The sequence below is a fragment of the Megalops cyprinoides genome, chromosome 3, assembly GCF_013368585.1.
Source record: "Megalops cyprinoides isolate fMegCyp1 chromosome 3, fMegCyp1.pri, whole genome shotgun sequence".
NCBI classification, from domain to species: domain Eukaryota; kingdom Metazoa; phylum Chordata; class Actinopteri; order Elopiformes; family Megalopidae; genus Megalops; species Megalops cyprinoides.
The window spans coordinates 17,083,572-17,110,263 of NC_050585.1; the positions used below are offsets into that span (position 1 = coordinate 17,083,572).

Consider the following 26,692-nt stretch of genomic DNA (forward strand, 5'->3'; position numbering starts at 1 on the left):
AGACACCTCTGCTGTTTGATATCTCCTTCCTGAACGGATTAGTTTTTCTAATCCCGCTGTCACACTGCCCCCATGCAGTCTTGAGACAGCCCACCAACCCCTCCACCCCTGATGTAGTGGGACAGGTATTGACAGCATTGCCCAGTTTACCTCCAGAGGGCAGAGGGGATTATGGGGCAAGGCTTTGATGTCAGAATCTACAGGACTGTAGGAGCAAAGCTGAACCCTCTCTGGATTATTATAACATTCAGGGTCCTACTGTGTGTGTTTTTTCTTCCCTCCCCAGGTAATAGTGAGAAAAGGCCTGGCAAACATGAAGTAAATGAAGAAAAAATATCCAATACAGCAGTGGGCAGTAAAATCAAAGTGAGACACTCTGCCCTTCAGTCTTCTGTCTTATTTTCAATATTATTACTTTTATTAGTCTCTTTTTTGATGAAAAAAACTGTCGTATGATTACGCAAGGGGTGCGAATGTGTCCATTCGCTTGGTCTCCTTCTGTGGCTTTGTGGTACACACAGAGCACTGGGTACGAGAGGAGGGAGGCATGAGAGAGAGAGTGTTAACAAGAGCAGAGGGCTGTTCACACGACACACTTAATCATGCGCTGTGAAATCAACACATAAGCTTAATTTACCCCGGCCCTTGGGGGGAAAAGCCTCTCCTCACAGTTATTCCCCTAACCAACACCATCGCTACCCTTGTGATTCTCACTCCGGCTGCAAGTTGGAAGCACCAGATAACATCGCATCAGCTTTAAAATCATATTATGAAATGAACCTTACTAGCTGTATTTGCCTATCTTCCACAATCATACCGAATCAAACAATTCAGTAGTTTGTCTGTTATCATGCAGTATGGTGATATATCACTGCAGCCTGCATGGTAAATAACATGTCATAGTAATGTACCCAAAGCAGGAGTCTGCTATCTTTGAGCAATAGAGATGTCCTTTTCAAATACAATATGCAGATGTGCACTGTTATGTGTCTGTCTGTCATATTTCAAATGTTCATGCTGTCTCTGGGGTGGTGTGAAACTGAAAGAATGAAGAAATATGTTTTCCTAGCTCCCCCTGCCTTACATTTCCTGCAAGAAAAAAGGAACTTTGAGGGGAAAATCTGCCATTGCTGCAATGTCATATCTCAGTGGAAAACGTGAGACTTCAAAGCTGATAAGGTCGACACTCTGAATACAGCTACAGCTGATTGCCTAGTCAGAACCTCTTTGTGTCCTCGAGAGAACTCCTAGTAATCTGATCCCTTCTTTGGGTCTACCTCCTAGGTCCTCATCCCTTTGAGTTAAACACAAGTATTAAATGCAGATTTATTTTTGCGTTTTTTCATATCTCTGTAGATGCTCACCACACTCAGTCCAGCAAAACGTGATCTAAGGCACAGCCGGTGAGTTGGGCTTGCTTCAGTGTACAACAGCAATATGTTAAACTGTTAAATGATAACGTAATAGGGCACATGAAACAGTTCTCTAATGTAAACCAGTGTCGCCATTTCTTTAGATGTACATTCCAGCACCATCCACAGATCAAACACCTTTGTGGTGGCTGTGTCTTTAGCATGTCCTTGACACTAGATACTGTTCTTGGGTTTATTTAATCCCCCAATAATACATTTTTAGAGCTGAAAATGGACGTTGACACCCCCCCCCCCCCCCCACCAATTAGAAATGTTAAACAATAACAGTGAAGTCAAACCTGGAATTTTGTTTTCTCAAAATGTCTTTTTAATAAAGTTTGTTTGCTTAATAATGTCTGAAATTGTCTTTTTTTGTGGGTTGCCATGACTAGCTGCAGAGCTCTGACAAGGAGGAATCTAATTAATATTGAAAAGAACACCTCTCATTGATGCCACTGGCTTGCACCCCTGATGAGCCAAGCACTCTGTGAAAATGAACTTGTCTGTGATGAATGCAATAACCTCCTGGATCCTTTTTAAATAATTTACATCTTTTTGCATAATTAACATATACACTTGCCAATGACTGTTGTCTCGTATTTGGTTTGATTCAGAATTTTAATTAAGCCGTTTAATTATTCATTTATTTTTTAAAATAGCTGTTTTGATGTTTGATTTCAGGTTTGTTTATTTATAATTACCTTGATATTCTGTAAATGTCTATCATCTGAGAATTTTATGGCCGATTAGGAAGGCTTAGATTCTGACACAGATCAAGGATCTTGTGAAAAAGATCTTTCGGAAAGACCTCCGAAATTTTTACAATTGCAAAAAATAATCATAAAATGTAAGAAGGAAGAAATACAAATAGAAACCAGTTGCTTTGCTTCTAATGGGCAAACAATGCTCTAAATAGAAATGGGCTTGCTTCACTGGCTGAGAATCTGTAAATAGACATGATGAGAGACTGAGGCAAAAAAAAACTGTTTGGAGCTTAGTAACAGACTAACTTGAACCAATTATAGTTTTGCTTCATGGAGAACAGGATGCTGATTGACAGTGTTTGTGTCTCATTTCCTGATCCACCAGTTTCTTGTATTTCAATATTAGGACTCAGTCCGTTGTTGGTGTTGCTAGCTATCTGGTTAGTGTTCTCCCAGTGAACTTCCATCTGTCCACAGATCATCTCTTATTTCAATCATTACAGAGATGCCAGATGCCACAGACAACCACAAGTCCATCTTTTTTTTTTGCCTTCATGCTTACATGCTTTCTAGAAACCAAAAATTATTGCTGGAGGTAAAAAGCATAGGGGTACACTACACACAATAATGAATTGTTGAGACACACACACACACACACACACACACAGTTTTAATACTGCTGCATCAGAGATTTCCACAAGTGTCATGCATTGAGTTGCTGCAGAAAAAAAAGCCTTTTCAGGTGGGTTTTGCCAACCTGCCATTACTTTGTTATGCTTAACCAAAGAAATCAATGGGAGCATTCAGGTGTATAAATGAAATTTCATTCTGATGCCAAACTAGATGAGAATATCCCTTTTTGTCCACTACTGACCTTTTTTACTGTCTAATCTAAAATTGGAAAATGGGCTGCAGATGCTGACAGAAGGCAAAATGTCAGTCTAAGTTAATGCCTGCACTCTTTGGTATAGCGTGGTTTGGGCTCCATTTGTTTTATTTGTCAATCCATTTGTTGAAAATGAATGAAGAAAAGCTGATGTAATATAATTATATCCATATTAACATCAAAGTTTTTTTTCTTTTTTCCAGACAGTAGACTTCTAAAATCCTCATCATTGTTGGCAAGGGACAATATGATTTCCATTGTACTACCTGTCAGTCTAAATTTATAGAGACTGATATTAATAGGGGGGGGGGGGGGGTGGTAGTTTATATTGTGTGGAATATTGTGTTTGTGCATAGCTTTATATATACCTGACAAACCTGAATGATTAGTCAGCTCTGACATAATTTGACAATACATTTGTAACAACCCTCTAAAATAGCAGTGAGTCCTTTCAAGTGTTATTGAAGCTATTTTTCAGGGCCCAGATTGCCTGCAGGTATAATTATTGGCCCAACAGAAGCACCGTTGTTTTTGCAGCATGAGTCATTTGTCGCTTCGGTGGCATAAAGGGCTGGCCACTCATTAACCTATTAACGATTATATTGTGGGATTTACTGTACCTCCAGCTGGTGAAAACAATAGATCAAGCGACACAATCCCACAGTGTAATTACTACAAAACAGACCAGGCAAAAGGCATGATTGGAAAGAAGAAACGTTTGCTCTCCTGCCAGACTCAGCTGGGAGCCTGTGGTGCAGCACAGCTCTTGTTGACAGGGTGACGCTGTGAGCGAGAGAGCAAAATCTGCTCTGCCAGCGGCATCTTGTGGCAGGCTGAGACATGACCAAGTCTGGGGCTGGGCAATGCCATTATACAGATTCCATAATAATACACCAATATTAGGATACTTGCTCTCACGCTAGGAAAAAAAAGATCAATTACTGTGGAGGTATGCATATGCTATACCCTAATGGTAGGACGTATGGCTTCCTATTAAAAGGTTATTGACTTAAAAACAAGTAAACAGCTTACATGATTTGCAAGTTAGTGTATGCGCTAAACCAAAAAAAACTTTATGCCATTAACAAAATTTAAAGAGAAAATTTATTTGGCTTGAAGTCCCATAGAGTGTCACAGTGGCATCTGGTCATGGGCCAAGGTTATTGACCTCTCGTGTGAACATCATAAACAAGGAAAAGAAAGGGGAAGATGGGCCTGAGGAGGAATGCCATTGACTGCTGACACAGAAAGGAAGGGGTAAGTGGGATTTTTATAGTCGCAAAGAAGACCAGTTTGTCTCGGTTTGGTTTATTGTGTTGAAATGGTCTGTAAATTGTGTTCAATATTTTTTTCTAACAATGTAACAGTTGAATGCTGAGAGCAATGCATATAGGATACACTCAGAAATACAGGAGTACCAAATACTGGCAACGCCAAACAATATAACAATATTTACTGACTAACAGGGCAGCCCTTCAGAGGAAAAGTGTTTCAATCCTTCTTGAAACACAGTTGTACATGTTTTGAACTGTTTGCAGTGGGATACTGGACTAGTCTTCTCTGCACTCTACATCCCAGAACTTCCTATGAGGGTGTGATGAAGGTTGGGGAGGTCATGGAAGGTGTTTGACTTCATGATGATGTTTATGAAACTCTTGAATTCATTTAATGGTGTGTATGAGGCCAGTGTAATCTTTGAATATGGCAACATCTTGAAGAAAGAAATGTTTGAACTAAGACATACCTGGTGGCCAAAAATGACCTCATATTGCTTGGCTGTAATTCTTTCAGAGTAATCATCAGACCCAATGACTCCCTCGAGATGGCTGTCCATACCATAACAAATTCACCACTGTGTTTAACACCGGGGACAGGCAATGCAGATTGAAGGCTTCCTTTGGCTTCCTCCAAACATAAACCCATCAAGATGTCAGAAAAAGATTAAGACAACTCAAAAGACCATTTTACTTTCCTTCACTACTCAGAGGTCCAGATTTTGTACTCATACCTGGTTATGCTTTGTTATACTGATATTATAACATCAGCTTTGTGAAGCTCATAATGTACAATTTTTGTTGAGTGGGTCACAGAGGTGTATATTCAGTTCTGTAGTCATTTTTGAGGCCATTGTATCTTTTTTAGCATCCATCTGTCCCTTTGAATGAGCTTAGACTACTATTCCTCTTTCCTGGTGCACTTAAGAATAGTTATGGGAAAGTGAAACATAAAATTCTTCCTCTTCTTTTTCTTCCCTTTTTTTAGCTAGTGTCCGGTCTGAATGAAATGGTTACTATCCACTGATGTCAAAAACATACAAGTAAAAGTAAAATAGTTACCATTATTGTTGTTTGGCATAATTGTTTGCATTTTGTGTAAGGTTGCTATCCTCCAAACAATCATCAAAGCTGCCATTTGTGAGCTTGCATAAGCAAATGAGTCATGGTTGGTTGTAAGTTTGATTTTACTCCAGCAAAGTATCCTGAATTATCTTAATTAAGCAATTATCTCAGTTATTAATCAGGTGTAACAAGGGCTATGGAGAAAGTCAAGAGACAGGTGTTAGGAGAACCAACAGGGCTTTACTAGGGCAATGTCCAGTCTCATGGCTAAAGGCAGGTAAGAGATCTAACACAAGGTAAAAGTTCAGTCCAGCAAAGGTACATAAAATGCAAAGCAAGAGCAAAGTTTAAAAAATAGGCAAAGCCAAACTGTATTCAGCATAAAACCACCAGTAAGAAGGAAACAAGGCAAAGAAAGTTCAAGACTCAGTGACAAGGGAGTGAACAAAAATGGTATATATAGACAGGAGAACAGATGATCAACAGCTTGGATACAAGTGTGCACAATTAACCTGGAATGCAACAGATTTGATAGAGGTAAGCACAATTAACAAGGAATGTGTCTATGTCACCCTCTGGTGGCTGAAATGAACTGAAAATTGGGGAAAAAAAATTCCTCTCACTTTTGTTGATGTCTTTGTGACAAAACACATTACAATCAAACTTGGCAATCTTTCCCAGAACTGATGCTGATACTGATGCTCAGTAGATACAGTATATGCTGTTGAAATCAAAAAAGGTACACTTTCATCATTACACAAGTTTTCTGTGAACCAACATAAAGAAACTTGACTATGTATTTGAAAAGAGTATTAACACTCCTATTACAGAGTTCTTCTTCTTCTTCTTGTGAATGAGGCAGCAGGTAGATTTAGGCAACGCTTTCCAGACGCTGTAGCCAGTTTGTTGTGATGTTGTCTGGAGTCATCAGGTCTATTTCACCACCAAGGGGAGGGCGGAGGACAGGGCAGTCATTGATGATGTGCTGTGCCTTTCGATATTCTGCCCTGCACACACAGGCTGCTGATGGGTGCAGTCCCCAGTGTTACATGTTGGCATTGAAACGGCCAAACCCTGTACAAAGTCTGTTCAGGGTGACCCATTATCTGCGGGGCAAGTGCAAGTCAGGTGGGGCTGCGGTGCTCGGCTCAACTGTGAACTGGGTAGGTCGTGGAAACCGTTCCCAGTTGGCTCTCTACGCACCCAGTAGGTAGAAACGGATCGGAGAGGGTTGCTGCATCACGGGAGAAGGGGCGGCAAGAGGGCAAGCACTGAGTTCCGAGTTCCTGAGAGTCCTGGGCAAGGTGATGGAGCAGGTGTTGAACTCTATTATATTTGATTATATGTGATATAATGTTTCAAATACAAAGTGCACGTTCAGTTGCTGTTGCCCTAAAATTTTTATTTTATGTTTTGCAAGAACATGAAGATATACACATGCAATAAAGACTATCATCTACATAGAGTTCAACTGATTCCAACTGAAACATTACATATAATGTCATGAATAGCTCACATTAATGTGGAAATTATAAAGCTGTTTTATAATGTCTACATTCTATAGCATTTTCTTCAAAGTAGTTTAAATGAAAACAGCCACTGCTTACAACTGTATATTCTTTATATAAAATGTTAAAAAACCTATACTTTATGTAGTTTGTATGTTATGTTTTACAATTTAAAAAGCGTAAGAAGTTGACCTTTATAAATTACACTTTATGAAACAAAAGGAATAGAAAAAAAGAAAGAAAACCCACATCACATGCATTAAATTTGATTATTTCTAGGGATATGTAATGAACTATATTAATATGTTCATTTTGGCATGATCTCAAAGTATAAAATAATCACTTCCTTCAGTGCACTGAAAGTGTTTGAAATATTTCATGCCGTTTCTAGACACATGAAACTTAGAAACCAACCACCCACTCAACTAAAAGCTTGCCACACCTGTAAGTACAATCTGGCTTTGCACTTTGTCAATGACATGAAAATGAAAGAATGAGTTTTTTGGCATCCCACAATGTCAACATCATTTATATGTTTTTACATCAAATCTAGTTTCTTATACAAGATGAATATATCACCTACACACACATTTTCTTAATCTTTGAAACAGACATTTTTTTCTTAATTAATAACCCCTGATTTTTTTTTTTTTTTTTTTTTCTCTTTTTTGGTCAAACTCCTCTCCTGAGCATGAACCACAGTTTTGTCAAAAAAAAGTTAAGGTCTAATTTTCATGATGCCATGAAACTACTTAGCATTCACATCTATTGAGTAGCTGGTACGCATATGTGATATGAAGTGCAAATCAATCTTTCTGCGACAGGGTTTATTGTTGCTCAGAGCAATAAACAAATGAGCAAGCCGAAAAACCTCAATGCAATTTATGTAAATAAATGTAAACATTAAACCACACTGCACAGCTTACGTTCTTTTAAAAGGTGGAAAGAACTCCTTTTACAATTGTATTTCTCAATTTCATTAGAACTAATGTGGAGAAATTATTGCGTAAGATATGAAGACACCGCCCTTTCTCTGTAAGAGGTGTGTTCTGACACGGTTTAAGTAGCACCATCCAGGGCTTCATAACCAGCTTTGCATGTGGTACTGCAAGCCAGTCAGCTCATATAAAAAGATTGCTCTCCATTGACACGCACTATTCCCAAGGTAAGTACTACTGTATGTTTACTTGAGTTAATATATTTTGTAAATTTGTATGTATTAAACATAATATGACGCGTCTTTTAATGAAGAAAAAGTGAAAAGTATTCAAGACTATGTAATTTGTGTGACACTACATACTTAATGGTCTTTTGAATCCATGCTCATTTTAATTACTGCCATGCTTTTATGAGAAGCGTGTGTTTTGTCCCAAAGCCGGTTTCAAATGAGTTTGATTTTTAAGGGTTTAACAACAGACATAAAGTATACAGTGGAACCTACTTGCCTCTTTCTGATCTGAAAATAGGGAGAATCACATACAGCGTATTCAACTATTTCTCTATTAATTTAGTTTTTTGTGGTCTTCAAGTCAATGTTCTAATGTACTCATAAATAAACAGACACTTTTCACAAATCAACAAATCAACAAGCGCAAACTATTTTGTATTATTTTCAAGGTAAAAACTAAGGTTTGCTCATTCTAATTAACATATTTTGTAAACTTGTCTTAATGGAAAAAAAATGAGAAGAAAGATAAATAGTTGAAAATGTATCAGTTTTGTAATTTGTGTGGTACTGTGGTACTGCATATATAATAATAAATAATATTTCAGAATATATCATATTTTTTTATTTATTTATTTAAACGTGTTGCACTGGAATGGAGTGGTTTGGCATTTCAACAAACTTCAAATCCTTATTAAATTAATTATTGCGGCCAGGTGTAGTAGTTCCCTGCATTACGTCAGGAGGGGAAATGGTTTCTTGTGCATTTTATCATTTAAAAGTAGCATTTTCACGGAGTTAGACGTATATTACTTTTACTAAGGGAGTCAGTTTTAGCTCTATTTTCTACGAGCATATTTAGCACAGCAGAGATGGTGCGTCACCTCGCTTTTATGCACAATGGTATTGGTTGTTAGCTCTCACGGTCTAATCTTTGGATTGAGGGGGACAGTATTTTTACAGTGCTCCACTCTTCTGCCTCTTCAGGTGTGTAACATGTTTCCGAAGTGCTCCACTCTTTTTCCTTTGTACTTGTATGCCAAAGCATACTGCCCAAGGGTACTGTGACTTATACGCATGGATGTTGAATGCATACTGCTGAAACGAGTCATTTGAGTTTGCACTGTATATCAGTGCAGTGCATCAGTTATCAGGAAACAGGGTATGTATTTTATATTCTGTCAATTATTTTATTTTATCCGTCTTTTCCTTTCTTCTGCACCCTGCACCCTTGTTTACTACTGAGGGTGCCTCTAAATTCATTGTCTACGTCATATGATTGCAGAGCTTCCGGTGAAGTCCTCAAAAGACATCTGTGGCATTGTCTCCAGTTTTTGGTGCAGTCTAACTTTGACTGCAGTGCTTTAATGAGAAGTGTGTGTTGATGTGCTACAGATCTGGTTAAAAAGGAGTTTGATTCATAAGGGGTTAACAGTAGGAATAAAGTATGTATTACTTGCCTCTCTCTGCTCTGGAAATTTGTCAGAGTCAGACATAGCTGAATCAAGTACTTCTATCATAGTTCAGCTTTTTGTGCCCTTAAAGTCCATGTACTAATATACTTACGACTAAACAGATCTTTTTCAAGGTAATGGAGCACACTGAAGTCCAGCTTCTGATTTTGAATAATAATAGACAATTTAATAATAAAACATACTTTAATCTACACAATAATAATACACTATGTATACTGAATTTGATGTTGTGTTCTGTAGACTGTCTTCTTCTTCCAGTTATAAATGTTTGACTTGTGTCTTCTGCACATGATGGTTGAATGTCAAACTCTGTTTGCAGCCATTGAATATGTGGGCAGAAGACGATTTTAATGCATCAGCTGAGCCATGTCTGGGTAGCTGCACAGAACCCGGAGATAACAAGACCTACATCATGTACCATGGCACCTCTCGGGAGGCCGCAAGACAAATTATGGCCACAGGGTTCCGTCAGTCCAGCAACCCAGCACACATCAGTTCATCAGCCTTTAACCAATTGTTTTAGTCAGTCTTATATTCTTGTTTTTATATTTTCTCAAAATATTTTTTTATTTTTTTTTTTTATAAAATGAGTTTTAATCTCAGTGTTGCTCTCACTGTAGTACAACCAGTGTGTTCAAGAGAATGTTGAATAATTTTCAATGAAAAAGGAGAAGGATCATTAGAGAAAACAAGGTAACTGAAGCAGATGCATGTCATAAAGTGGATATGCAGATTGTCTGCTCATCTCAAGTGAGAGCAGGAAAACAAACAGCATTTTTATAAAGAATAATAGCTCCTCGGTTTAAACATTGCAATCCCACATTTGAAGTAAAACCATTATATAATCAAATTTTGGTCAAAAAATGATTTTGATTTGTAAAATGTATCTAATTATTTTTCTACGAAAAATGCTGTGATAAAAGTGTTTTTTTACCAATGAATTATACAACTATGAAACAGTTGGGAAACCTGTCTGTTTGCATTCTCAAATACAGCTCTTTTTCCATTAAGGGAGGCATAAAACCAGTCGTAGGAGTGTATCTCTTATTACCTTGAAATTACAATAATAGCAACCCCCTCTATCTCTGTATAGAGTGAGTTCTAACATATTTTAAGAGCCATCCGGGAAGTGCTTCATACCCGATACAGCAAGCCAAGTTACAGTTAGAAAAATAGATAAATAGAAAATAAAGGATTGCTGCAAAGCAGTTTCCATTTGAAGAATGTTACTGGAACGCCAAGTGCAAGTTCTGTGTTGCTGACCTTGGCTACCTTGGCGATACATTCAAGGAAAAGTAGAGCTAGGGGTAAGGAGAGACTGGTGGTTGCAGGACACCAAATCTACACGCTACTGAGGGTGGGATTCCATGTTGTGTTCTATAGACTGTCTTCTTACAGCTATAAATGTTTGACTTTTGTCTTCTGCACATGATGGTTGAGTGTCAAACTCTCTCCACAGCCAGTGAACATGTGGGCAGAAGATGACGGAGAACAATCAGCTGAGCCATGTCTGGGTAGCTGCACAGAACCCGGAGATAACAAGACCTACATCATGTACCATGGCACCTCTCGGGAGGCCGCAAGACAAATTATGGCCACAGGGTTCCGTCAGTCCAGCAATGGCATGCTTGGGCGGGGCGTCTATGTGAGCCGGGACCTACAGAAGGCCAGTAGGTACCCCCTGGACCTGCCTGAGAAAGATCGTGTTGTACTGAAGGTCAGGGTCCGTGTTGGCAAAGTGAAGAAAATTGATTATCAAGGACACCCCATGAAGAAGACCTGGCACAATTATGGCTATGACACAGCCTGGTGTCCTCCCAACTGTGGGATGGTGCCGAGTGGCCTGGAAGAAGACTGTGTTTGGGACCCACGACGCATCACTGTTGTAAAAGCAATCAATCCCAAGGTACCTCAACCCAGCACACTTTAACCAATTGTTTTAGTCAGTCTTATTTTCTTGTTTTTACTATTTTTCTCAAAATATTTAATTTTATTTTTCATAAAATGAGTTTTAATCTCAGTGTTGCTCTCACTGTAGTACAACCAGTGTGTTCAAGAGAATGTTGAATAATTTTTGATGAAAAAGGAGAAGGATCATTAGAGAAAACAAGGTAACTGAAGCAGATGCATGTCATAAAGTGGATATGCAGATGGTCTGCTCATCTCAAGTGAGAGCAGGAAAACAAACAGCATTTTTATAAAGAATAATAGCTCCTCGGTTTAAACGTTGCAATCCCACATTTGATGTAAAATGCTGTGATGAAAGTATATTTTACCAATGAATTATATAACTATGAAACAGTTTTGGAAACCTGTCTGTTTGCATTCTCAAATACAGCTCTTTTTCCATTAAGGGAAACATAAAACCAGTCGTAGAAGTGTATCTCTTATTACCTTGAAATTACAATGATAGCAACTCCCTCGCTCTTTGTATAGAGTGAGTTCTAACATATTTTAAGAGCCATCCGGGAAGTGCTTCATACCCCGATACAGCAAGCCAGTTACAGTTAGAAAAATAGATAAATAGAAAATAAAGGATTGCTGCAAAGCAGTTTCCATTTGAAGAATGTTACTGGAACGCCAAGTGCAAGTTCTGTGTTGCTGACCTTGGCTACCTTGGCGATACATTCAAGGAAAAGTAGAGCTAGGGGTAAGGAGAGACTGGTGGTTGCAGGACACCAAGTCTACACGCTACTGAGGGTGGGATTCCATGTTGTGTTCTATAGACTGTCTTCTTACAGTTATAAATGTTTGACTTTTGTCTTCTGCACATGATGGTTGAGTGTCAAACTCTCTCCACAGCCAGTGAACATGTGGGCAGAAGATGACGGAGAACAATCAGCTGAGCCATGTCTGGGTAGCTGCACAGAACCCGGAGATAACAAGACCTACATCATGTACCATGGCACCTCTCGGGAGGCCGCAAGACAAATTATGGCCACAGGGTTCCGTCAGTCCACTGGTGGCATGCTTGGGCGGGGCGTCTATGTGAGCCGGGACCTACAGAAGGCCAGTAGGTACCCCCTGGACCTGCCTGAGAAAGATCGTGTTGTACTGAAGCTCAGGGTCCGTGTTGGTAAAGTGAAGAAAATTGATTATCAAGGACACCCTATGCAGAAGACCTGGCACAATTATGGCTATGACACGGCCTGGTGTCCTCCCAAGTGTGGGATGGTGCCGAGTGGCCTGGAAGAAGACTGTGTTTGGGACCCACAACGCATCACTGTTATAAAAGCAATCTATCCAAAAACAGGTGTCTGTACTGGGAGCTCATCAGGAGGTGGATGGCTTGGTGGACCTTATTATTACTAGTGTGAGCAGTCAAAGACCAGCTTTTTAAGTGAAGACTCATGCTTCTTCTCTTTAAATATGGCATTTAAATAGAGAAAGCAAACAACTCAGAAAGGGAAACAATTGTATTCTCAAATCTTGTCAAAAATATATTGTTGTTGAAATGGAAAGTATCAAAGTTTTTGTTGTAAGAAAAATAAAATTGACCAACGTATTACTTGTGTTGCTTAGAAAGTATTTATTTCAGCAAGCATTGTTTTGATTGATTTCCTTCAATGTGTATTTGGTATTCATAATGATATTTAAAAATGTATGCCCATGTGGACTAAATTGTGGGGTAAAGCAAAAATGTACTGAAGGTATTGAGCAGCAGATTGTTCAGGACTATCCTGGAACAAGATCCCAACCTATATTTCAGATCATTTAATAAATAAAATAAGCCCACATGTTCAATGACTAGGAGACAGACACCCTGGACTGCACGGTACGCTTGTTTTCCCTTCAAGTTATATTGCAGAATGTAGTTCAAGTACATCATGTAGCTAACAGCATTAAATTGCCTATTCCATTATTCATGATATACCACAACCCTTTGTGCTTAATTGCTTCAGAATTGTGCTGTCCTTTTAAAATAAATCTAAAATAAAATTAAGTTAAACATAAAATATACAGGGACACATTTATAATGGCAGGAAGTTTTTTTTATCTTGTGAATGGTCATCAAGCTGGCTAATTCAGCAATGCAGTGTGTTGGCTGACTTGTTAATTGGCATGGCATAGCAAACTCCAGAAAGATACAGAGCACTCTGTGTTTGCATAGCACTGGTGGTATGCTGTTTCCTAAAAAAAAAATGTCTCTTACCAACACATAAGTAATTTTGCAAAAATTCTTTCATGTTTCAAGGCTTAATGATATACATGAAAGTGGCAGCAATTTAAATAAATGTCATTATTTTATAAATAATACAATTTAGTTATGTACAATTATCTAATACATTAGATAATACATATATTTACCTTGTTTCATGTATGAATAAATATTGAATACTGGTAAGTGACATATAATGGATCATTGCTTTGAATCTTGACCATCTTTTACAGAACAGTCTTTTAGAAGATGTGTACTGATGGAATCTAAAAGTTTCACCATGCCCACAACATCTCTGAAGATTGGTACAATATTATTATGCAAGTTTAATCTTTTCAGGGATACCACATCAAGAAAGAAAGTATGTATTTAAAAACACTTCTACAACAGGATTCATATTTACTCAGAGATAAACAAATGCTCAGGTTGCAGGGTGTGTTCTCACAGTGTTTAAGTAAACCCACCAGGAAATGTCTCATATGTTGCATCTGGTACAAAAGGCGGGTCAAACCTCAAACAACAGACTGACACATCAGCAATACAGTAGTAAACTAACAAACTAACTTTTGAAGTAGCTTTTTCTCAAGGTGAGTACAACTGTATGTTAATGTAAATGTGCAATCTAAACACAATATGCTATGTGACTAAATGAAAAAAAGGAATGATTGATTGGTTGAAAATACGTAAGCCTTGTGATTTGTGTTTTACCACAAACCTAAATTACTTTTAAATACAATTTTAAATATAAATCTAATTTAAAAATGGGACAATACTTTAATGAGAATTGTATTTTCTTGTGAGACAGCTGGTTAAAAAGGGGAGTTCAATTTGTAAGGGGTTTACACCAGAGAGGGGTGGCGGTTAATACAGCGTCAGGAAACGTACAGTACTTGCTTCTCTACTCTAAAAACTTGTGAACACATCATGCAGAACTAATGCCAGTACTTCTATGACTTTTTTTCCATAGAAGTATCTTCATCAATGGTGAGGATTTTTTCTCTTTAAGACATACTCATATTGCTCAAACAGATCTTTTAAAAAATGAGGGAAGTACCCCCTGCACCTGCCTGAGAGAGATTGTGTAGTACTGAAGGTCGGGGTCCATGTTGCCAATGTGAGGAAAATTGATGGGTGTCCTCCCAACTGTGGGATGGTGCCAAGTGGCCTAGAAGAAGACTGTGTCTGGGACTCACACCGCAGCACTGTTATAAAAGAAATCAATCCTAAGATATCTCAAAGCAGCACACATCAGTGTGTCGGGCCCAAACACAGTGCACCTCAGTACTTCAGTCCTGAACCAAACTCACCTCAGTACTTCAGTCCCGAACCAAACTCACTTCAGTACTTCAGTCCCGAACCAAACTCACTTCAGTACATCAGTTCTGAACTAAGCCAACCTCAGTACTTTAGTCCCTGGCCCTATCCCACCTCAGTGCTTCAACCCTGGAACTATGCCACGTCCGTGCTTCAACCCTGGACCTATCCCATCTCAGTGCTTCAAACCTGGACCTATCCCACATTACTGCTACATCCCTACCCCCTATCAGCACTTCAGCTCTGGACCTTTCTAGTATCCTTAATTTGTCTGTAGTACTTGTGGTGTGGCGATGAGCTAATTTTTCAACAATTGAGTTTCAACTGGGGCATTGCCATTGCTACTAGTATGCAAATACCATGTTCAACAGAGTCTGTTGAAAAAAGGGGAAAACATAGAAAACACTGGTTATTTGTGCTCCCAGCAGATATTACAGTAAAAACGATATTAGCATATTTTTGGCAAAAAACATTGCTGAAATGTAAAATGTACCGAATTCTTTGTTCAACAAAAAAATAAATAATAAAAATCTTTCTTTCTTTCTTTAACAAGAAACTAATTCAATGCTTCTATTCATATGGACAATCTTTGAATAACACATAAGCAGTTGCCTCTTTCTTTGTATGAAAAAAACTAGCTTAAATTATTCATTCAAAGCTAAAAGAAATCATATAAAAGGGGGGAAATGATTCATTTGGCTGGTACACAAACAGAGTGAAATTTATAAAACAAAATTATAAATGAGAGTACAAACATACAGGCTTCCCTGAGTTGGAGGGTCAGGACACCGCAGTTTGGCTAAGCCAGTCTAAAAAGTTTTGTGAGCTCTTCCCTCTCTCCCAACCGCTTCCTAACCTACACTTTCTACCTACACTAAGATTGACAGAAGCATCTCTCACATCTTGCAGGGAAACCAAAACATAAAAAAGTAAAGACAATGAACTGGAAAAAAACCCAACAAAACAAAAAAGTGGACCGCTGGCTGGGGAGCAACTGTCTCTGTGTGCCTCTCTCTCTGCAGGCAAAGTTGCTCCTCTTTAAACAGGATGGTACAGGTGCCACCAGTTGGCTTGTTCGTGCTGATAAGCAGCACAGTGACTCCACCTGCACTAAGGCCAGCTCAAAAAGAAATATATATATATGTATGGAGAGAGAGAGAGAACTTGGGAAAGAACAGCAGTGTTTAGGTTCTTTCCCAAATTCAATACAAACACAATAAGTGACTCAATAATGGTAATGTTCTTAGCAAAGGAGCTGGAACAGTGTGCACATCAATGAAATAATGTATATTGTAGCCAATAAATCTGCAGTGAAAGAGTTACTGTACTTTGGCAACAGGAATCACCCAAGGTAATGGGAGTATGAGCAGTGAGATATGATCAACTGTGTGCATGCCTGATGTCCTACTGTAACATACTTAGCAAGGACTATTATAAACCTTTCAGAAAATTATTTTAGTGCAAACTGATTTGCTTTTTACTCCTTCATGTTTATTTGGGCTAATGGTTTATACTGAAGACCATTTGATGCTGGTGCAAAATACAATGCAAATAAAGTGGTAATGGGACTCATTATGATGCAAAGTTCAGTCCTCTGGCATTGCTTACCTTTTGTAAGACTACCTTTTTTTGAGCCACAGTCCAACCACAATGGATAAATGTAATGGTGGCACCCTGGATGTGTCTGGATGTCACCTGTGAGGTGACATGCAATGTCACTGGGAAAAGTAATTGCGGTTAGACTGATGCTGCTGATGGTAAAGTAATGATGGATCATTTCCCCCAGTGCACTGGTAATGACACTGTAGTGTAGGTGAAGTCTTGAGGTGTTATATTACAGCCTTTTGTCATTAAACGTTTCATGGTATTTTGTCATGTTCCCATGTCCTTCAGCAAAACCTCTGCTGTTGGGGTTTCTGCCACAAAGAAATGATGTGGAGTGGAGGTGGTTAAAGTGACCTCACCCACTCCCTTTCTGTGAAGTGCACTGAGGTCCTTGACAGAGATGAAAGTCACTACATAGATACATAAACCTAAAAAAGAGACCAAACTCAGAAATACATCATTAAGTAAAGTATATACCTTCAAAGAAGAGCCATCCAGAATGCCTATCTAATAAAGGTAGGTATATGAAGCTATGTGAAGTTATGTTAAGGTATATGAAGTTCACACACCAGAAAAAACCCTCTGAAACAGCACTGTCTTTGACCCATCTCCTACAGCATGTCTTTATGATGTGTCCTTGGATAAGTTTTGTGTGGAAACTGAAGATCAGAGTGAGATGAGAATGAGAAAAAAACAGCCTCTTGCTGTACTGACCACATGCAAAAGCTTAAACAAGCGTTTTGTGAAATGGAACATAAATGGCACTCAACCAGTCAAAAGGTATTCTTTCTGGCAGGGAGGGATACCCATTTATATTAGAAATGTGGACGTTCATCAGTCCAGTCATCTTATTTCTCAAAGTTAATTGAGGAAAACTAAAACAATCCTAGATTTTCTTAATACCATTACCAAAATAACTAATACCCACTGAGCACATTTTCCAGATTGCATTGGAAATGTTGAAAAAACCCTTTTCAAGCCACTTTTGAAGAAACAAAATTCACTACAGCTATACATTCAATCTCTCTTTCTTAGCAAAAATTCTGAAGAAAGCTACAGTTGAACATCTTATAGCCTGAACACTGTGTGTGTGTGTGTGTGTGTGTGTGTGTGTGTGTGTGTGTGTGCTGATCTTGGACCAGTGCTTACAGGCATTTTCCCTCACTTGAAGGCACAATAAGCAGCCAAGCAGGAACGAAATGATGCTGTATGGCTCACCCAATCAGGATGTCCTGAGTTTCAGGTACTCACAGAGCAACTCGATAACAGGATAGCAAAATATGGGTTTCATCACAGCTAATTTAATATGACAGGGCTGGTAATACACTAGGTAGTATGAACAATGTTCATAAGTAGACCTGACCTATCATAAGCCCACTGCCGGTATGGCACATCATTTCAAAATTAAACAAGCTCATGTGTTCAGTGACCCCAGACAGAATAACTGGTTTATAAGGTAAGCATTTTCTACATTTAGACATATATTGCATAAAGTAGTTTAGGTATGCTGTGTATGTACCTAAGAAGGTCATGCCAATATATATGATTAACCACAAACTCTTGTGCCTCATTGCATCAGCACAACACTGTGTTTTAACTACACATTTACAATGTTCTTAAGTTATTTCTCATATATGAACATCAAGCTTTCTTATTTTTAATTTAGGGAAGGCACTCCAGTGGCTCCCTTGTTTGACGACATGTGTTTGAATATATAGGAAAGATACAGAGCAGTGTGTCTGTACTGTTTCTATAGCACTGGTGGAACTGATAGCATTTGCTAAAAAAAATCACTATTACCTGCACAGAAGTCATTTTTCTAAAATGCTTCCCTTTTCCCTTTTCTTGATGTAATAACTATGTGGGATCTCCATGTGTTTAATTAAACAGCGAATATTTAAAAATCATTTTTATCAGTAGTCAGGAGGGTATTCATAATGTGATAATTATTAGTAAAGCAGAAAGAGTATTTAGTAGTATTGGGTCTTGTACACACTATTATATTATTCTTATGTTTTGCAGTCCTGAACACAAACATTGCGAGGTAAGCAATTAACTACACTGGCAGTGCATCAGTAATAATAATCAGACAGCTCCCTCTGTTGACAGGGAGAATGTCCTCTTTGGTCCACCTTCCAAAATGCTTTAGCCATAGGGGATGTCATGAGAGTCTTGTGAGAGATAGCTATTGAAATACACTGGGCAATGAGGATATCCTCTCTATCAATAGACGGTGATGTTTACCAAATATTTTTTTCTAAAACTGTACATCAGTGTGCAATGCTGATTAATTGCATGTATAGACCCATGGCTTTATTATGTGTTTTTCTTTCTTCTTCTTCTTTTTTTTTTTTTTTTTTTTTTTGTTCTCCCCAACAAAATTGGGCCCGGGCTTGTCCTCCTCTGATGGGCCAGCTCTGTCAGTGAGCTAGTTGTGGCTAGAACTGCTTGGCCTTTTTGTTTGCCTGCAGTTTAATTTATTCATCCCCTTCTTTCAATGTGTCCTGTACAAGTCCACCCTCTGAACTTTAGTGAAGTTTGGATGAAAACAGCCACTGTTTACAAATGTATATACTTTATGTAAACTGTTATAAAACATACACTTTATATACTTGTCTGTTATGTGGTACATTGCATACAAGATAAATAAAGCATAAGAAACATAGGAAGCACAAAGAAGTTGGCCTTTATAAATTACAAAACAGAAAGGATACCAACATCACATGCATTAAGTCAGGATATTTCTAAGTGCATGTAATACACTGTATATATATTACACTACATTATTGTCATTCAGCAGATGCTCTTATCCAGAGCAGCTTACATAGAGTACACTGCTGGATAAGTGCTCAGGCATTTCTAGGTTAAGTACCTCTTGGGTAGAAGTGCTGCGCCTTACCACTATGCCACACTGCTGCCTGATATATGTTCATTCATGTTCATTCTTTCATAGTCACTTCCTGCAGTGTACTGAGAGTGCTTCAAATATTTCATGGTAATTCCAGAAACATGAAACTTAGAGAAAACAACCACCCACTCAAATACGAGTTTTGACAATGAAACGAAAGTGAAAGCATGGGGGGTTTTGCATCTCACCATGTCAATGTCATTTATATGTTTTTATATTAGTTTCAGTTTATATTTCAGTTTACCATTAGTTTCATATATAAGACAAATATGTCACCTACACACATCCTCTTAATCTTTGAAATATGCTGTCATAAATTTCCTTTGTTTAGGTCTAATTTTAATGAAGACATGAAACCACTTAGTGTTGATGTCAATATAATAACTTGTACACGTATTTAATATTTGAACACCCTTCTTCAAAAGAGTGTGTTCTTGCAGGGTATAAGTAGAACCCTCTTCATTCCCTCTTTGTGTCTCTATTGACAAATGCAATAGCAAACAACCTTGAAATATTCTCAAGGTAAATAGTACAGCATGTTTATTTGAATTAACATATTTTGTAAAATATTGTGTATCAAATATAACATGCTGCATCCATTTAAGTAAAAAACCTATATCTGAAAAGATATGTTAGTCTTATCCATCTTATTATTCTTTTATCTGATGTTCTTCAACATAATTTCTGGCATAATTTCAGGAAATGGTTAAGCTTTGTTCTCACTGTATTGCCACCAGTGTGTTCAAGAGAATGTTGAATAATTTTTGTAGAAAAGGGGGGTAAGTGTTATACATTAAACAAGATTACTGAAATAGATCACTTCCTTCAGTGCCCTGAACATGTTTGAAATATTTCATGTTAATTCTAGACACATGAACCTCAGAAAATGCAACCTTTCAAACATGTCATGTTAATTCTAGAAACTTAGAAAATACAACTCCCTTCAACTAAGAGCTGTCGACATCTTGACAAATACAGTAAGTCCTTGCATTTTGACAATGAAATTAAAGTGAAAGAAAGAGTGGTTTAGCACTCACAGTTTCGTGTAGGCCTACCAGATTTATGTTCAGCTTATTGTATTCTACCGAAGCAATCGTAATGACACTTCTGTGAGACTGTCGATTTTTGCGTATAGTGTGGTGGATATCCCCCTGGTCTGGGCCAAATGGACCGAGGGTCTTCCTCCACATTTTGATGCCTTCCGGAAAATAATAAGTCCTCACAGAGTCTGATGTAATCATGGTTGTTTGGTTTATTGCATATGGTGATCAATCACATACAGTAAACCGGGTTGGTCCGCGGAGCAACAGGTGTATATGCGGTGTGTATACATTCACAAACACTCTGCCCTCCCCTCAGCCTACATCCATCCGTTATGCCTTTTCTCACTCTTCCTATCCCAGACCACAATTTCCAACTCCTCCCAGGCTCCTCCTTCAAGATCATCCCATTTTCCATTTAATACACCATTATTTAATTTTTAAGCTGTTACATTTACCCCGCCTAGAAAGTCCCATAAACTCCATAGTCATTAATTGTATATTATTTTTAAACATAACACTTCTGAAATTTCCCATTATTTCCACTCCACACCTATATGATTTTTAAACATAATTAAATAATACACGGCATATATGCCTGGAATATTACCATTATTTCCAGGCCCACATTTAAATAATAAAAAAAGTTAAGTAACTCAGTTAGCCAGACCGCGGTGCTGCAGACTGTAAGAAGGCACACAGATATCTATGTGCCATAAGCTACAAGGTTAGACCTTAAAGCAAAGGGTTAATGTAAGAACTAGGCCCCGTCTGGACACGGCCCAGAAGATGGGCCACAGGAACAAGACAAAGAAGAATTGAACCCCGCAAAGGGGGGCTGTTGGCTCAGCACTACTATGATGGGCAACTATGACAAACTGCAGTAAATCCACATACAGTTCGCAAGCATTTGCCAGTAGATGTCAGCTAGGCCAAAGCAGGCAATCAGCTCTTATTTTCTAGCTGTATGACTCCTTAAAGAAAATATAAAACTAAAATGGGATACATATGTTAAAAGGAGGCAAAAAATGCTGACACGCTGTAGGGGCATGTCAGGGGGAGAAGATACAATAAGCGAAGGTGGCATGACTATGAGTCAGAGAAAAAGGATACAATAAGCGTAGACCGTAAACCAATAGGAGAAGTGAAGGGAGAGAAGGTACAATAAGCGTAGACCATGAATCAATAGGAGAAGTTGGCATGACTATAGAACAGCAACATAGTGCACAAAGGTTCTGGGGTGACTTCCAGGGAGGGCCAATGCTGAAGGCAGTGTTCCTTCTCCAAGGTCACCCACTGTCCTATAATAGCCCCAAGATTACCCCCCTAGCGGTGTCTTACAATGGCCTACATGCAATGTTTATGTCAGGGTTCCGCCCCCCTAGCTGTGGTGTTTTTGTTTCTCCCTGTCCATGTGCTTTTTGTTTTTCCTTGTGTTCCAGCCCCGCCCCACTCCCCGCCTGGTCCCCGCCCACCTGATTGCCCCATTACCTTCACCTGCCCGCCTGCTCACCTGCATCCCATCTCCTCATCAGCCCAGCCCTATTTCTACCCTGCTTGTTCCTGTCTTGTTTGCCAGTTCGTTGCAGTATGTTTCGTACCTGTTTCGTTCCCGCAGTTTTTTGGATGTCTGATTTCTCCGTGTTTGACTCTGCCTGCCCTTCGTCTTCGTTTTCTGCCTGCCGTTTTGTCCCGTTGCTTGATCGTTTGCCTGCCCGGTTCCTGACCCTCCCTGCTTCTGTTACCGACCCTGCTTTTGTCCACGGACTGCCTTCCGGTTTTCGACCCTGCCTGCTTTTGTTGCGCAACTTGCCTGCCGTCATTAATAAACCCGCCTGGAACCTGAAGCTCTCTTGGTCTGCGACTGAGTCCTTGCCTGAGCCCTTACAGTTTATGACCTATGGTAACCCCCAGCATTATTTAGGCATAGAATCACATCATATTACTTTTCAGTAGTAGTGCTTAATGCAAACAATATTTTCCACTATACAAAGTATAATAGAATACATATTATTTAAGGCTAACATATTAGATTGTCTGGTTTCCTTATACATTTCCAGACCTCCACATGTACAGTAAAGATAAAATAAATAGCTAATGTAATATATCAATGACTTCAGTTAGTATGTCAATAACTGTGGTTAAAATCAAAAGCCAACATCTGTTGGCAATGCTTATGTTTGCTGGCAATCGTACCACGTCAAGCAGCGCTTTTCTCTAGGGGGGGGGGGGGGGGGATGAAAGTGGCAATACTCATAATTTACATATGGGGTACACTATCAAAAATTTTCCACCACAATAGTGATAAATGATCAGGCTGCAAAGCCTCGAAACGATTTACTAAAATGTTGAAATATACAGCTATACAGCTCATATTCTTTTGAAGGGGGCTGAGATCTAGAACTCCCTCTGCAATTGCAGTTCTCAGTTTCCGTAGAACTAAAACGGAAAGGTTATTGTGAAGACGTGAAGACGACTTATTTGTTCTGACAGGGATCAATTGCCTTCGATTGACAAATCAGCAAGCGCAAAATACGTTTCACTATTTTCAAGGTAAGCACTGCGGTATGTTCATTTCAATTAACATATGTTGTAAACGTGTGTTCACGGATATTTACGTTTCCCAAGGGAGTATGTTTTGGCTCTATTTTCTACGAGCGTATTTAGCACAGCAGACATGGTGCGTCACCCTTATTCCTTTGTACGTGTGTAACGTATACCAAAGCATAATGAACAAGGGTACTGTGATTTATACGCATGGATGTTGAATGGACTTTGACTGCATATTGCTGAAACGAGTCATTTGAGTTTGCACTGTAAGTATTTTGCAAATTAACACAAACGATTCTGAAGTGCTCCGCTACTTTTCCTTTTTGAGTGTAAAATGGTTTTAAGAGCATGGTGCTGTTGAAACGAATCACTTTTAACTCGCGTTGTTAGTATTTTATGATTTAATAAAGTGCTTTCCTCTTGGAACAGCATCTGAAGTTGCCGCCGTGTAGGGCTGGAGTCGCTTGGTGCGTCCCGAAGCATCGTGGGAAATGTAGTTCTAGTTCTACTGCGCATGTATTATGTGACTGGGAAAATTTATGTGTGTATTTTCAATGCAAAGTTGAATATATGAAGTTATCGCACTTACTTTATTACCTTGCAATGCATCAGGAAACAGGGTATGTATTTTATATTCTGTCAATTATTTTATTTTATTGGTATTTTCCTTTCTTCTGCACCCTGCACTCTTGTTTACTACTGAGGGTGCCTCTAAATTCATTGTCTACGTCATATGATTGCAGAGCTTCCGGTGAAGTCCTCAAAAGACATCTGTGGCATTGTCTCCAGTTTTTGGTGCAGTCTAACTTTGACTGCAGTGCTTTAATGAGAAGCGTGTGTTGATGTGCTACAGATCTGGTTAAAAAGGAGTTTGATTCATAAGGGGTTAACAGTGGGAATAAAGTATGTATTACTTGCCTCTCTCTGCTCTGGAAATTTGTCAGAGTCAGACATAGCTGAATCAAGTACTTCTATCATAGTTCAGCTTTTTGTGCCCTTAAAGTCCATGTACTAATATACTTACGACTAAACAGATCTTTTTCAAGGTAATGGAGCACACTGAAGTCCAGCTTCTGATTTTGAATAATAATAGACAATTTAATAATAAAACATACTTTAATCTACACAATAATAATACACTATGTATACTGAATTTGATGTTGTGTTCTGTAGACTGTCTTCTTCTTCCAGTTATAAATGTTTGACTTGTGTCTTCTGCACATGATGGTTGAATGTCAAACTCTGTTTGCAGCCATTGAATATGTGGGCAGAAGACGATTTTAATGCATCAGCTGAGCCATGTCTGAATAGCTGGACAGAACCCGGAGATAACAAGACCTACATCATGTACCATGGCACCTCTCGGGAGGCCGCAAGACAAATTATGGCCACAGGGTTCCGTCAGTCCAGCAACCCAGCACACATCAGTTCATCAGCCTTTAACCAATTGTTTTAGTCAGTCTTATATTCTTGTTTTTATATTTTCTCAAAATATTTTTTTATTTATTTATTTTTTTTTATAAAATGAGTTTTAATCTCAGTGTTGCTCTCACTGTAGTACAACCAGTGTGTTCAAGAGAATGTTGAATAATTTTTGATGAAAAAGGAGAAGGATCATTAGAGAAAACAAGGTAACTGAAGCAGATGCATGTCATAAAGTGGATATGCAGATGGTCTGCTCATCTCAAGTGAGAGCAGGAAAACATTTTTATAAAGAATAATAGCTCCTCGGTTTAAACATTGCAATCCCACATTTGAAGTAAAACCATTATATAATCAAATTTTGGTCAAAAAATGATTTTGATTTGTAAAATGTATCTAATTATTTTTCTACGAAAAATGCTGTGATAAAAGTGTTTTTTTACCAATGAATTATACAACTATGAAACAGTTGGGAAACCTGTCTGTTTGCATTCTCAAATACAGCTCTTTTTCCATTAAGGGAGGCATAAAACCAGTCGTAGGAGTGTATCTCTTATTACCTTGAAATTACAATGATAGCAACCCCCTCTCTCTCTGTATAGAGTGAGTTCTAACATATTTTAAGAGCCATCCGGGAAGTGCTTCATACCCGATACAGCAAGCCAAGTTACAGTTAGAAAAATAGATAAATAGAAAATAAAGGATTGCTGCAAAGCAGTTTCCATTTGAAGAATGTTACTGGAACGCCAAGTGCAAGTTCTGTGTTGCTGACCTTGGCTACCTTGGCGATACATTCAAGGAAAAGTAGAGCTAGGGGTAAGGAGAGACTGGTGGTTGCAGGACACCAAATCTACACGCTACTGAGGGTGGGATTCCATGTTGTGTTCTATAGACTGTCTTCTTACAGCTATAAATGTTTGACTTTTGTCTTCTGCACATGATGGTTGAGTGTCAAACTCTCTCCACAGCCAGTGAACATGTGGGCAGAAGATGACGGAGAACAATCAGCTGAGCCATGTCTGGGTAGCTGCACAGAACCCGGAGATAACAAGACCTACATCATGTACCATGGCACCTCTCGGGAGGCCGCAAGACAAATTATGGCCACAGGGTTCCGTCAGTCCAGCAATGGCATGCTTGGGCGGGGCGTCTATGTGAGCCGGGAACTACAGAAGGCCAGTAGGTACCCCCTGGACCTGCCTGAGAAAGATCGTGTTGTACTGAAGCTCAGGGTCCATGTTGGCAAAGTGAAAAAAATTGATTATCAAGGACACCCCATGCAGAAGACCTGGCACAATTATGGCTATGACACGGCCTGGTGTCCTCCCAACTGTGGGATGGTGCCGAGTGGCCTGGAAGAAGACTGTGTTTGGGACCCACAACGCATCACTGTTATAAAAACAATCTATCCCAAGGTACCTCAAAGCAGCACACATCTGCATGTCAGGCCAATCACAGCACACCTCAGTACTTCAGTCCCTGGCCCTTTCCTACCTCAGTACTTCAACCCTGGCCGTGTCCCACCTCAGTACTTCAACCCTGGCCCTCTCCCACCTCAGTGCTTCAACCCTGGCCCTGTTCCACCTCAGTGCTTCAACCCTGGCCCTGTTCCACCTCAGTGCTTCAACCCTGGCCCTGTTCCACCTCAGTGCTTCAACCGTGGCCCTATCCCATATCAGTGCTTCAGGTCTGGACCTTTCTATTATTTTTAATTAGTCTACAGTACTTGTGGTGTGGCAATGAGCCAGTTTTTCAACAGCTGAGTTTCAGTTGGGGCATTGTTATTGTTATATTGCTACTAGTATACAAAATACCATGTTCAATTGATTTTTTTACAAATGATGGCACAGGAATGAGCTGGTTTGGGGTTTAAAATTCTGCATTAGATACAGAAGACTGTATAATGTATGATTAGTCCCTAATACAGGAAATCACCGAAAGTGATGGGAGTATAAACAGTGAGATATGATCGATTGTGTGCATGCCTGATGTAACAGTGGTTTCCAACTGTAACATACTGAGCAAGAACTATTATAAACCTTTCAGAAAATTATTTTAGTGCAAACTGATTTGCTTTTTTTTACTCCTTCAGAATGTTTATTTGGGCTAATGGTTTATATTGAAGACCATGTGATGCTGGTGCAAAATACAATGCAAATAAAGTGGTAATGGGGCTCATTATGATGCATGGTTCAGTCCTCTGGC

The 26,692-nt window shown here is 39.0% G+C and overlaps 1 protein-coding gene across 1 annotated transcript; it reads left to right on the forward strand.

Annotated features, from left to right (window-relative positions):
- The first annotated feature begins 10,957 nt into the window (after window positions 1-10,957).
- On the forward strand, window positions 10,958-26,199 carry gig2e (grass carp reovirus (GCRV)-induced gene 2e). Its single transcript, XM_036523361.1, is given in 4 exon segments — window positions 10,958-11,435; window positions 12,368-12,800; window positions 18,590-18,611; window positions 25,456-26,199. Coding segments are annotated over 4 exon segments (1,677 nt in total).
- The last annotated feature ends 493 nt before the right edge of the window (window positions 26,200-26,692 follow it).